General features: G+C 32.1%; 1 protein-coding gene across 1 annotated transcript; it reads left to right on the top strand.

Moving 5' to 3' along the window:
- Positions 1–7,396: 7,396 nt before the first annotated feature.
- On the top strand, positions 7,397–12,925 carry LOC127706666 (transforming growth factor-beta-induced protein ig-h3-like). Its single transcript, XM_052211323.1, has 6 exons — positions 7,397–7,514; positions 10,038–10,247; positions 10,593–10,775; positions 11,074–11,172; positions 11,905–12,018; positions 12,795–12,925. The coding sequence occupies exons 1-6, from the start codon at positions 7,397–7,399 to the stop codon at positions 12,923–12,925; spliced, it is 855 nt and encodes a 284-aa protein (XP_052067283.1).
- The last annotated feature ends 1,131 nt before the right edge of the window (positions 12,926–14,056 follow it).

Raw genomic sequence — 14,056 nt, 5'->3', positions numbered from 1 at the left:
ACCATTTCACCATACACGTTTTTTGGGAAGTTTATACCATCCAAGGGCTGTATATTATCTTGGAAGCTGTCATTCACACTACCCAAATAAGATGTTAAGATGATTAACTTTCTCTCCCTTCCATAATTGAAGTGCATAATTTTCATATTCTATACTTCAAGAAATCTTTTATTTTTTAATTGGTGAAACCTGTACTACTAACTAGTTAATAGGGTTTTATTGTCATATTATAAACGCCATCCTTATTTGTTTTACTGAACAAATGATCAGTATACTGGAGGTTCTTATTTGCAACACATTTAATGAATTTTGTCACCTTAATGACGTGTTACAGTGTTCTCTTATGTGTCTTTATAAAAATGTTTGACTGATAATTAATTGTCTTATTGTGTGCTATGGTACATTTTTTTTCTTGTCTTCCGTTTTTCTTAATGTGACTATATATTTTTTTTTCTTTGTTGACATATTTGTTTGTTTTTATGGTGATTAAGATTATAATCCACTGTTGACTGCTGTACCCCTATTGTTGACGTTTTTACCTACTATGTCTATAGATATAAGAAGATGTGTTATGAGTGCCATCCAACTCTCCATCCAAGTCACAATTTATAAAAGCCAACCATTATAGGTCGAAGAACGTCTTCAACAAACAGGAAAACCAATGATCTAATATATACAAAAAAAAGGAAACGAGAAAATTATAGAAAGACACACTATAAAATATCTATTCAAATGGCTTAACTGAATCAAAAGACATATTAACTAAATCAAGTGAAAAAAAAAACGCTGAACGAATAAATTTGATCTATGACAAAACGTAAAAACAAAATTAATAAAAATAAAGGGGGGGGGGGGTAAATGTAAAAATAAATATCAGAAAGAAAACCATAACCTTGGACAAAATGCCGCCAAAGGAAATAACGTACATAGGTATATTAGAATAATTTTGTTGTCAGGTATATGGAGTACGAAAATAAGTTTTAACAAAATAAATGATTTTATTGTTCATAGTACGAGAACGGAAGTGCAAATTTATGGTCATACTAAACACTTATCAAAGGTGGTATAGATTAAAAATAGTGAGACGAGATATAACACTTAATAAGTAAACATTAAATAAAAAAAATACTTTACAAATTGTATCAACAGTTCAACTTAACACGAAAGTACGATTTGGGAGTATTCGCAGTTATTGAGAGCTAGTGAAAAGCCAAACACATTTGATAATAAAATTTGTTTGTTTATGTTCACACATTGTTGTCAATGTAATGGAATTTAATGCGACTATCATACAAGTGAAAGATTGAGCTAGCTATAAAACTGCTTTAATCCACCGTTTTCGTCATCAGAACATGCCTGTATCACATAAAAAATATGACAGTTTATATCCATTAGCTTGATGTTTGTGAGCTTTTGATTTTGCAATTGCATTATCACTCTCCGTTTTTAATTTCCTCCGTGTTCGGTAGTTATGTTATATTACGTTTTGATACATCTTCTCTGCCAATTATCACTGATATTTTCTACTAGTTTTTGTCGCAGTCCAATCCTTGTTTCCCAAATTACGACATTCCCGATCATGACTTAATATCGAAATTGTCCTTGACAATACAGACTATGACGTTGTCAGTTTGTTTCCGATCTGTGAGTTTGACTGTCCCTCTGGTATCTTTCGTCCCTCTTCTATGACATGTACCACTGGTTAAATATAAAATTCTGCTTACTCTTAATATCAGCTGGATCCACCTCACTATTATTTTTTTAAAGACGTTTTTGTTGAGTTCTTCCAAATTCAAGTACCATTCAGTTTTCTGTGTAGTATCTGAGCTGTTGTAATTATTAAAGGGGCACTAGCTACGAGATATATAAAATATATAAAATATGATTTTTTTTGTTCACTCATTAATGAAAGTGAAATAGGGAAATGATATACCGCTTTTAGCATCCCTTTGTTAATTTTACGAACGCCATCACGGGTTTGTTGAATGTTATGGAATATCCGTTTCACAGATGATAACGGATATGTTCCTAACGAAAATCCCGTCCCCTTTTCACGAATGTGACTTACCGAATTAGACTTGTCAACAGGTTTGTACTAGCATGAGCAATACGACAGGTGCGACATGTGGAGCAATATCTGCTTACCTTTCCGGAGAACCTAAGATCACCTGATGGGGTTCGTGTTGCTTAGTCTTTAGTTTGCTATATTTCGTTGTGTGTACTATTGTTATCTGTTTGTCTTGTGTTTCAACCATGGTGTTGTCAGATTATTTTCGATTTATGAGTTTGAATGTCCATCTGTTATCTCCCGCCCCTCTTTAAGTTGGCCTTGATTTAAGAAAACAATAAAAAAAAACAATTGATCAAACCACAGCTCAGATATATAGATTCTACCACTGCATCGAATGTGATACGATTTTTATCCACTCGAGACAGTTTAATTTTCAAATTTAAATCTCGAGGTTCGCCAAGCATTTTAAATATTTAAAATCTAACTGTCGAGACTGGATAATATCGTATTATACAAGATTTGTTGGTTGAATCTGTTTCTTTAATGATTTTTAAAAAATATGCAAACAAACTTTTTCCTTCTTCCAATTGATCAGCAAAAAGATGAGTTCTATCTATGTGACGTCATCAGGCATGGTCGCCCTTTTTCATGTCGTCACAATAGGAAATTCAGAGGAAAGCGAGACAATTCGACGTCATTATCGAATTTTGAGCAATGAAGAACTGAGAATTTAAGGATTAATTCTTCTGATGTTTGAGTCTTGTTGAAATCTTGTTCGGGAATTTAAAAAAAATAGTGAACTAGCAATAAGTAGTTTTAATTAATAAAATTCTTATATATGTATTTTTTCAATCATTCATAATAAAAACAATTGATATGATATGCTTATTGTTTAAAGAAAAAGTCCACTTCATCTTTATTGAAAGTATGAAAAAAAAATTAATTGTAAAACTGGGATTTTATTTATGATAATAGCCCAAAGATGGTTAAAAATGATGAAAAATCATACAAATGGGGTACTTTCAAATGGTCGTAGCCAAAAAAGAAGTGCACCACCATATGATTTATTTTCCCTCAACTACTTTCTGATATTCATCATCAGTCATATAAACCCAGAATATCAGGCTTAGAAAAACAACTTAATACTAGAAATTAATGGTGCCTCAGAGGTGTCCATCTTTAACTAGTTTTGCAAAAAAGAAGCAATAACGTTTTGATCTCCCTACCATTTAAAGCACTGTTACACGTCTGACACCCACCTCTTTTCATTGTCTATGATTTTATATTCATTAAAATATTGCCCTCCCTTTTAAAGCGGTTTATGTTGATTTAAACAGCCTTCGACGTCAGCATCATAAAATTCAATAATGACGTCGAAGCACAAACATGTCGGCATTCACCTCAAAAGCTAACCAAACCTTTATACAGACTTATTCGGAAAGGATATAGTTACGATACTGTTGTCAAGTCATTAAGGATTGCATATTTTGGTATTAATATTCATTCACTCATAGGGTCTTTACATCGGAAATTAACACGTTTATTCTAAAACCAGTTGTTGGCATGATACGGGTTATGTTCTTCTCATATATTTTATGATGGTATGATACTAAACCCCTAACGGGAGGGATTGTACTTGATTTTCATATGATGAAGACATAATCTTTCAATCAGTTTAATTGAGGTTTGGAACTGGCATGTCAGTACCTGCTAGTAGTCCTTTGTTCATTTATGTATCATTGTCATTTTGCTTAGTTTCTTTTGTTACCTATTCTGACATCGGACTCGGACTTCTTTTAAACTGAGTTTTACTGTGCGTATTGCTATGTGTTTCTTTTTTCTACATTAATTCGAAGTATAGGGGGAGGGTTGAAAACATGTTTAACCCAGCCGCATTTTTGCGCCTGTCCCAAGTCAGGAGCCTCTGGCCTTTGTTAGTCTTGTATGTTTTTTAATTTTAGTTAATTTATATGTTTTGGATTTTAGTGTGACGTCCATTTTTACTGAACTAGCACACAATTTTATTAAGGGGCCAGCTGAGGACCACCTGCTGGTGCGGGATGTTCTCGCTGCATTGAAGACTCATTGGTAGCCTTCGGCTGTAGTCTGCTCTTTGGTCGGGTTGTTGTCTCTTTGACATATTCCCCATTTCCATTCTCAATTTTAATCATATTACACTCATTTCAGAGATTGAATTATACGTCAGATACGTCCTGGGAATATTCAATTTTACTCTACATACTATGTCCAACATTTGATTGGTTGAGTTAAATAGTAAACTTTATGGATACATCGGATATGTTGAAGGAACATTCCATTTATGATGCTGTCGTTTCATTGGCTGCTCGATACGTAGAGAAGCTACTTAGTACTGTTACGTGTTATGTTTCGTGGTAAATAGCGGGCCTTGCTCGAATTCAGTTACTCGTCATATGATTGCCTTAGCTATACGTATATTGATTTACAGAAACTTTTCCGAGATATTTTATTTTAAGTCTCTATAGAGTTATATTCAAAATATTGATTATTCGTTAATATTTCACATGATCAATTTTCAAAAGTTTTATACATTAAAATCTAAATCATGCGTAGTATGAAAATATAAAAAATACTATTTTGTTTAATTTTCGTTTTTTTTACAAGAAAATTAAAAAAAATGTTCTTTTACGATAGTAATGTTTAGTTATATTAAAAAAAGAAGTATGATTGCCAATGAGACGACGACTATCCAAAATAACAATGAAAAGAATTTAAACATCTATAGTTTAACATACATCCTTCTGACATGAGCAAGACCCAAACAGTATAGCCAAGTCCTGAACAAATTCTTGACATGGTAAAACAAAAATACTAATGGTCTGAGTGATGACAAAACAATAAACGAAAAACATATATGACAGACAGCAAACAATGATAACCACTGAATGACAAACTCCTGACTGGAGTCTGGCAGGTAAGGAATGTGGTGGTGTTAAACATGTTTTTAAAAGTCCATCCCATCGCTAACTTTGGACAGTTGTAAAAAAACACAAAAAAGACATGTTGTAAAATCAGTTGCAATAGGCTTGAATCGATCCACACGAATTTGAAAGGCTACATCAGCTTTAAATAATGACAAAAGACACAAAATACCGATCTAATGTTTGTAACAGGTATTGTATGCTAGTTTTTAACCAATAAACAATAATAAACAAATAGTTTTCTCCCAGACTAAAGTGTTTTGTGTCTGTGGTTTTGGTATTAGTTTTTAGTGTGCGCAAATATAAAATTTCAATCCTGGTATCTATGATGAGTTTATTTACAACCACTGGGTCGATGCCACTGCTGGTGGAGTATTAATTCCCCGAGGGTATCACCAGCCCAGTAGTCAGCACGTCTGTGTTGACGAGTTATCATTGATATGTTCATAATTATAAATAAACTGTTTACAAAACTTAAAATTTTTGAAATACTTAGGCTTTTCTACCTCAGAAATAGATAACCCTAGCTGTATTTGGCAAAACTTTTAGGAATTTTTGGTCCTCAATGCTCTTCAACTTTGTACTTTATTTGTCCTTTTTAACGTTTTTTTTATTCAAGCGTCACTGATTAGTCTTTTGTAGACGAAACGCGCGTCTGGCGCAAATATAAAATTTCAATCCTGGTATCTATGATGAGTCTATCGTACAGTTCTTGGTAAATGTTTTGTTATAAATTAGGTCATTATATTTCCGGTTTGAATTGTATTACATTTTGTCTTTCATGTCTTTGTATATCCCATTTTACGGCATGGGTTTTTGTTGAGGGCTGTACAGTGATCTATTATTGTTTATTTCCACTTATTAAATCTCTTATTTGCATCATACCACATCCCCTTATATATTAAGTATCACACAGTACTCATGTAGGTCATAGAATTATAAATAGTTTGTATGGGTGGATTTTACATAGATAAATAAAATCGTATCATAAAATTGCAATGAATGGGGTTGTTAAATTAGATGTATGCCTTTTGTGCTTCTTCTTACATTTGTTTGTTTTTATAGTAATTAAGATGATAACACAATGTTGACTGCTGTACCCCTATTTGTGACATTTTTACCCATTGTGTCTGTTTGATTTGTTCACGCATCGTTGTCAATATAATGGAATTTGATGCGAAAAAAGTCCCCAAAAATGGAAATATCAAAATGATAAACATAATCGAAATAATGTGGTAATATTACTATTTCAAAATAATTTCGTTTTCCTTTTTTGTGTTAGTTAATGTTATTCTTATGTTGCATACTTTAACAAATACATCGATCATTTAAAATCAAACTAGTTCTCGCTGAAAATCGGATGACAATTATGCCAAATCTGTAAACTTTTTAGCGTAGTTGCAAGTCCTGCATTTTGAACTTGAGTCATTAAAGTACTTAAATCCCGATAACCATATTCACAATGTTGGATTATAAAGGCAAATATGACCTTTTCAAATTACATGAACTACTCCATTGGGTGCTGAAAGGTCAAATAATGAGATATCAGAACCTTCAACAGTAACAGCTGAAAAAAGTATCACAAATATGAAAAATGTATCAAAAACTCGCTCTCCCTGAATAAGAAGTAAACAACAATGCTCAATATTTTGTTCGTTAATAGATAGACTGATATATTTGACGTTTATATATGATTTTAGAACACATTTTGACATTAACAATATGAATTAATTGTTTTCTCTATTTGAAATTTGTACATTTACTTGATTATGTGTGTATGTATTAAATCATATTTATGTTTCTAATGAGGTTTCTAAGGCATCAAATGCAGCATTAGTTGGTGCAAAGTTTGTGTATGTTGCTGGCAACAATTTATTGTAAAATATATGGTTAGCAGCTTCTATGAGGTACATAATTAGTGTCCGGGTAATCTTAAATATATGAATAAGGATATTTTTTTTCACTATGCATTAACTTTTTTCTGTCGCATTGATGATCTTTTCCAATTAGAATTTTCTATACTTTTGAACATAGAGGTTTTCGTAAAATACACTTCAGAAGAAGAAAATATGAAAAGAAGAATATCTAATATAGTATATAAACACATGAATGCTGCATAGATGGGTCTTTACGTTGATGCAGCAACTCTATAACTTATGTATAAATATATATCTTGTAAGTATATCATACAAGTGTATATATATATAAATATGCTCACACTTATCAGCGTTCTAGGGATAGACCACCTAATCCCGAAAATAACAATCGTTTTTAGGGGAAGGTCAGATGTGGAAAAACGAAGGAAAAAAGTCAACTTCCAAACTCCTCAAAGACAAAACCGAAGCTAATTAATCTATCGAGTAGAGATTTATCTGACCAGGAAATAAAACTTTTGAAACATTGTTTAAAATCTACCCCAACACCAATGTCTGACAATGTTGATCTTATAACCGATACCGACGAATTCTGCAGAAAACTCAGACTTCGTGAATTCTTTGGGAACACTAATCATGAAGATGGATCCCTTGTACGGAATAAAAAGGGTACTAATCCTCATCCGAATAGGGACAAACATTTAGAAGAATATATGAATTGTTTAAAACAAACCGCCAACACAAATAGTGTCGATACACATGTAAAATCAAATCTTCAGAAGGCTCAACAAACATAAAAATGAGAATGGAAATGGGGAATGTGTCAAAGAGACAACAACCCGACCATAGAACAGACAACAGCAGAAGGTCACCAACAGGTCTTCAATGCAGCGAGAAATTCCCGCACCCGGAGGCGTCCTTCAGCTGGCCCCTAAACAAATATATATACTAGTTCAGTGATAATGAACGCCATACTAAACTCCAAATTGTACACAAGAAACTAAAATTAAAAATAATACAAGACTAACAAAGGCTAGAGGCTCCTGACTTGGGACAGGCGCAAAAATGCGGCGGGGTTAAACATATTTATGAGATCTCAACCCTCCCCCTATACCTCTAGCCAATGTAGAAAAGTAAACGCATAACAATACGCACATTAAAATTCAGTTCAAGAGAAGTCCGAGTCTGATGTCAGAAGATGTAACCAAAGAAAATTAACAAAATGACAATAATACATAAATAACAACAGACTACTAGCAGTTAACTGACATGCCAGCTCCAGACTTCAATTAAACTGATTGAAAGATTATGTATTCATCATATGAATATCAGGCACAATCCTTCCCGTTAGGGGTTAAGTATCATACCATCATAACATATATGAGAAGAACATAACCCGTGTCATGCCAACAACTGGATTTTAAATAAACGTGTTAATTTCAGATGCAAAGACCCTATAAGTGAATCAATATTAACGCCAAAATATGCAATCTTTAATGACCTGACAACAGTATCGTAGCTATATCCCTTCTTAATAAGTCTATTTAAAGGTTTTGTTAGCTTCAGAGGTGAATACTGACATTTTTGTGCTTTATAAAGAATATTTCCATAAAAAATTGGATGTGAAATACCTGAACGTAATTTGGTTTATTGCTGTCAAATTTAAATATCTAAATTATAAGTATCTATCTGAATTCAATCAATACTGAAAGTTTTAGCTTTCTTTTACATATTAACTAGATCAAAAATTTTTACAGCAATACACCAACTACAAAACAACCTGGCAATCTGTAAGATCAATATATAACTGAGATAGCTGTATAGTTTAATAGAAAATCCAAGTTGATATGAAAAAGAAATAACAAAATTTAAAAGTGGGGCGAAAGATATAAAAAATAAAAAGACAAACAGACAAATAATAGTACAGATGACACAACATAGAAAATTAAAGACTGAGAAACACGAACCCCACCAGAAACTGGGGGTGATCTCAGGTGCTCCGGAAGGGTAAGCATATCCTGCTCCACATATGGCACCCATCGTGTTGCTTATGCTATTACAAATACGGTAAATAGACTAGTTCGGTAGGTCACATTCGTGAAAAGAGAAGGGTATTGTAGTTACGACACGAGGAACATATCCGATACCATCTGTGAAACGGTTATTCCATAAAGGTCAACCAACTCGTGATGGCGTCCGTAAAATTAATTGTTTGGTAGTACTTCGACCGTAAGATAGTATCTTATAAAGAAGTACTACATGAGCACATACAAATTTGAAATAAGACAGATTGTTCTTCCACGCGCTTCAAATCTAATTCAAAATAGTAAAAAAAAATGAATGTCAACAAACAACGTCTAACTTAGCTTTTTGTGATGTCATAACTAATTTAATGTGACGCCATGACTTTTGAATATTTTTTGTTTTGTTTTCCCTTGTCCCATTTTTGATACTGAAATGAATAAGAATATTATACACAAGATTTAGCTAGTTATAATTCTTTTTTATAACCACTTTCTTATGAAAAAGTATGTACAAATTTAGGAATATGACAGGTTTTTAGTTCCGTTGAATGATATATTCTAGTGTTCTGATTTGTAAGGTTTTGTGGCATACACCACCTTTTGAATTTTCGTTTGGGTTCAATTTTTTTTTGTTAGTTCGTTTTTGATGTAATGTATTACATGTATTACAAATGATAGTTTTATGAAATCAATAGGTCCTATTGAAAAATAGAGTTCAAAATAGAATGAATTATGTGTAATTTTGTCTTATCGACTATGATTTTGACTGATTCACTTGTTGTCCGTCGCTACTTTGATATTTTTACTTTTGTTATGTGTCCTTTTGTTATGAATTTTGATTGTATCTCTTGTTGTCTGTCTGCCTTTTTTTTTTTTGCATTTATCCCTTGTTGTCCGTCTGTTTCATATGTCTTGTGTTTGACTTTCTTGTTATCATTCTTTCTACTATGGGTTCGATTGTTGTTATTGTTGCCAGTTTTTCTACTTTTTTTTTGCCATTCGTTGTAATCCTTTTGCTTTTCTACAGAAATTCTAGTTCTTGCTAAAAACTTTGTACAAGTGATCTAGTCGATATTGTAAACTTTTTAATTGTTTGCATATCACGATAAAAAGTTGACCTAAATTATTTTGTCAAAAAACAATACTTCAGTTTGTCAATTTGTTTCAGGAACATACACCATCTATGCACCCACAAATGCTGCATTTGATGCACTTGGAACTGAACAAGAACTTCTTTTTGATAAAACTGTTCTTACCACTATATTGCTGTATCTACTGACAAATGGAGTTATAAGGAGATCAGATGCGCAGATTGAGCTAACAGTAGAATCGGTTGCAGGACTGAAAGTCAGATTTAATATTTACTATAACAAAGTAAGTGTAATCCGTTTATAAGGTTATTGTTTATGTTTTAAATTTTATGCAGACTGTTATTGCAATGGGTAATGATTTTATCTATATTTTGAGATGAAATCTATATCTATTGCTATATATTAAGTATCCTCTCTAGCTTTGGGAACCCTAATTTTATATGTACATATCAGACTGATTATTGTGTACTATTTACATTAAAATGTGAGCAGGATTTATATGTTTATAACAAGCAATTACCTTCTTGATTCTTTTGATTTTTTCTCGTATCCAAATACATTTGTACTGAATTGCATAACTTTACAAATAATTAATCTGAAACTTGTCTTATTTCATCTTTTATAAAAGGCAGTTACAGTTGAAGGTTCCAAAATTTCAAAGTTTGGACTGAATGCTTCAAATGGGATCGTCCATGTCATTGACAAAGTAATGATACCACCTACCGGAGGAATAATCAATCTCATATCAGGGAACAAAGATCTAAGCACATTTTTGGCATTATTCAAGAGAGCAAATATTACAGGAATTATTCAAAGTTAGTATCGTGTATTTAGTATAATGTTTTTCATTGTACAATTTACATTTTTCATAAATTTGATAAGATTTTACGTAGATCAACAAACAAACAAAAATAAACAAAACATCATCGATTCCTTACTACTTTGTTTGTTGTCTATGTGCTAAACTTCTTGGATTGATATGTATTCACATGGTATTGTTCAAGCACGGAATGCAAACACAAAAAGAATGTTTTTTTTTCAATAAATCATGATAATTTCTTAATCATGATAATCGCTATGCATTTTCAATGACAGCTTCATTTTTACACACAGGTGATCCTTTAACAGTATTTTCACCAACAAATGCTGCACTTGACAGATTATCTCCAAGAATTTTAAGCCAAATACATGATGATACAACTAAACTTAAAGGTAAATATGAATACATGTAGAATATTCGTATTTGTTTATTAACAACTCTATGTATTTCTTATTTAATTTTGTGGACATGAACTTAAATTTTCAAACAAACATATAGCTTATGTAACTTTGTGTTGTTGAATGTAGAATTGTAAACTCAATTCGTTACAAATTAAAAAGGATATATATATATATTTATCTATATACCTTGCCTACATAAATGTTACTAATTTCAGCTTGATAAACGTACTAGCATTTTTTCACACTAAACGAGTCAATTAGAAAAGTTTTTGGCTTCATATATATAGGTAACTGCAAAAATGTTTACTTTCTACTGTAGATGTTTAAATCAAAAATTTTAAAAGGACATTCGATACTGTAAAGTCGAAGAGACACATGTACTAGAAAACGACATGGCAAAACACTGACGAAAAAAGCACGTGATTCCACAAAATACTGCATAGAAAACTAATGACTGATCACTCTATTAACCCCACCTAAAAACGAGATCCTCTCTGGTTCATCGGAACGGTTGACATATATAGGAACAAGTCAATATAAACCTTTAAGTAGTGGCTCTTTTTGTTTGTTCCTATTGTTTGTCTTCTATTCTCTAATTTTTTAAATGTATTTTGGTGTTTTTTGTTTTGTTTTGTTTTCTTTGTGTGCTGTCAACGATGAAGGCATATCTGATGTCATCTACCAACAACAGCAATTATTGAATCCTTACACTTTGTATTATAGAGCTTTTAGAATATTATTTAGTACCACACACAGAATATTCACTTGGTTTATATAACAGAGAACATCTCAGAACGTTGGATAAAAAGAGTGAAACCATTAGGCTAAGTGTGTCAGGTGAGATATATTAAATATCACGGAAGCTGGGTTAAATATAAATATATATTATACTGTAGTGAATATTCCGGTTAACTTTGTAATTTGATTGGTTATCTAAACGGTGGATATGAGCCCATATCCAATGTAAAGGATGTCAATGCCTTATATCCCCTTCGCCTTACGGACGAGGAGATTGAAAACAATGACAAGAAATACGAGCCCATATCCCCTGTGAATATCCATAATAACATATCTTTTTAAAAGTAATTTAGAAAAATTAAGAAAAGGTTTTCATAATCAGATAGCAATCTTCATATATCTCATGTTCTGTAACAGAAGCTTTAAATTGAGAAGTATTCTCATTAGAAAAATGTGCACTACATTTTGTGAATATCGCAAATAGAAAAAATTCAAGGACTAATATACATTCGTTTAAGACTTTGAAATTGGTCTCAAGGGTACCGAACGTTTCTTAGATTTCAAAACCTAAATTCTGTTAATTTATATATTATATATCAATGATTTTAATTTATACTATATGCTAGCACTTTCAATGCTTTAACGAATCTTTAGGTGGGACTTGTATGCATAAGCCTTTTGAATAAAATAGTAGTTTTTTTAACTCACGTCATACCTAGTACCTACTAAATATTTAAACGAGATACAGGACCAGATCATATTGCAACAAAATTTACTTTAAACATGTGAGCCGAGATAAAATTTTCGTATTAAACTTCAGAGTTATAACACTTATCTTTTATTATTATATACGTAATATACATTTCATTTTACAGAAAGTACAGGAGTGTCAATAAACTCATATGCGCACGTTATAAAACCTGATATTACAGCTACAAATGGTGTTGTACATGTGATTGATCATGTACTTGTTCCAAAACGAATTTTGTATGGCTTTGGAAAATAATTTAATTATAATTTACAACAATGTGCTGAGTACACTATAATCTGTACACATGTAATTTATGTAAATACATTTTATTAACACTTACATATTCTATGTATGCTATATTGTCATTGTGTAATAATTAAAATTTAAATGAAATTCAATGTGTATTTTATTTAGTCTTCGTAGATGTTTGCATATACAGGATTAAAAATATCGCACTCTATAAAAGAGGGGCGGAAGATACCAGAGGAACAGTCAAACTCATAAATCGAAAATTAACTGACAACGCCATGGTTAAAAATGAAGAAAACAAACAGACAAATAATAGTACACAAGAAACAACATAGAAAACTAAAGACTGAGCAACACGAACCCCACCAAAAACTGGGGGTGATCTCAAATGCTCCAGATTTAGAAGGGTAAGCAGATTCTGCTCCACATATGGCAACCATCGTGTTGCTCATGTTATTACAAACCCGGTAAATAGTCTAATTCGGTAGGTCACATTCATGAAAAGGAAAGGGGATTGTAATTACGACGTAAGAAACATATCCGATATCATCTGTGAAACGGTTATTCCATAACGGTAAACAAACTCGTGATGGCGTCCGTAAAATTTACGAAGGAATGATTTCAACTTCACCATTTGGAACTCTTGGTTTAATAGCTTCCTTGTGAACAGCAACCCTCTACCAAGGAAATCATGATAGGAAATACAAGCGCGGGAATATCGTATCAATTGGGAGATATACTCCGTATGCAGGTGCTGCTGGAATATTGCTACATAAAAATGGAAAGTTCACAATTGGGAAGCTGAAATCATCTCGTTTGTCGTAAAGTTTTGTTTTCAACCGACCCTCATTGTCAATTTCTAGATGTAAGATTGAACAATAAAGTATAACAGTCTCCTGCTTTTGTCCTTGTTTATGACATAGTCGATGGAGTTATTTTTTCTTTTTTGCTTTTCAATTTAAACTATGAATAATGTTTATGAATAAGCTATATCTTACCCTTCTTACAATGCTATATGTTTAAGGATACATTATCAACAACAAAACTTGTACCGAAGCCATTTCAAATATGATAATAATAAGTAAATATCATGTGAAGCAATTAAAACGTATAATACCGATTGTTATGCTCACAACA

The sequence above is a fragment of the Mytilus californianus genome, unplaced genomic scaffold, assembly GCF_021869535.1.
Source record: "Mytilus californianus isolate M0D057914Y unplaced genomic scaffold, xbMytCali1.0.p SCAF_6, whole genome shotgun sequence".
Taxonomy (NCBI): Eukaryota; Metazoa; Mollusca; class Bivalvia; order Mytilida; family Mytilidae; genus Mytilus; species Mytilus californianus.
This window is presented reverse-complemented; position numbering and strand designations above follow the sequence as displayed.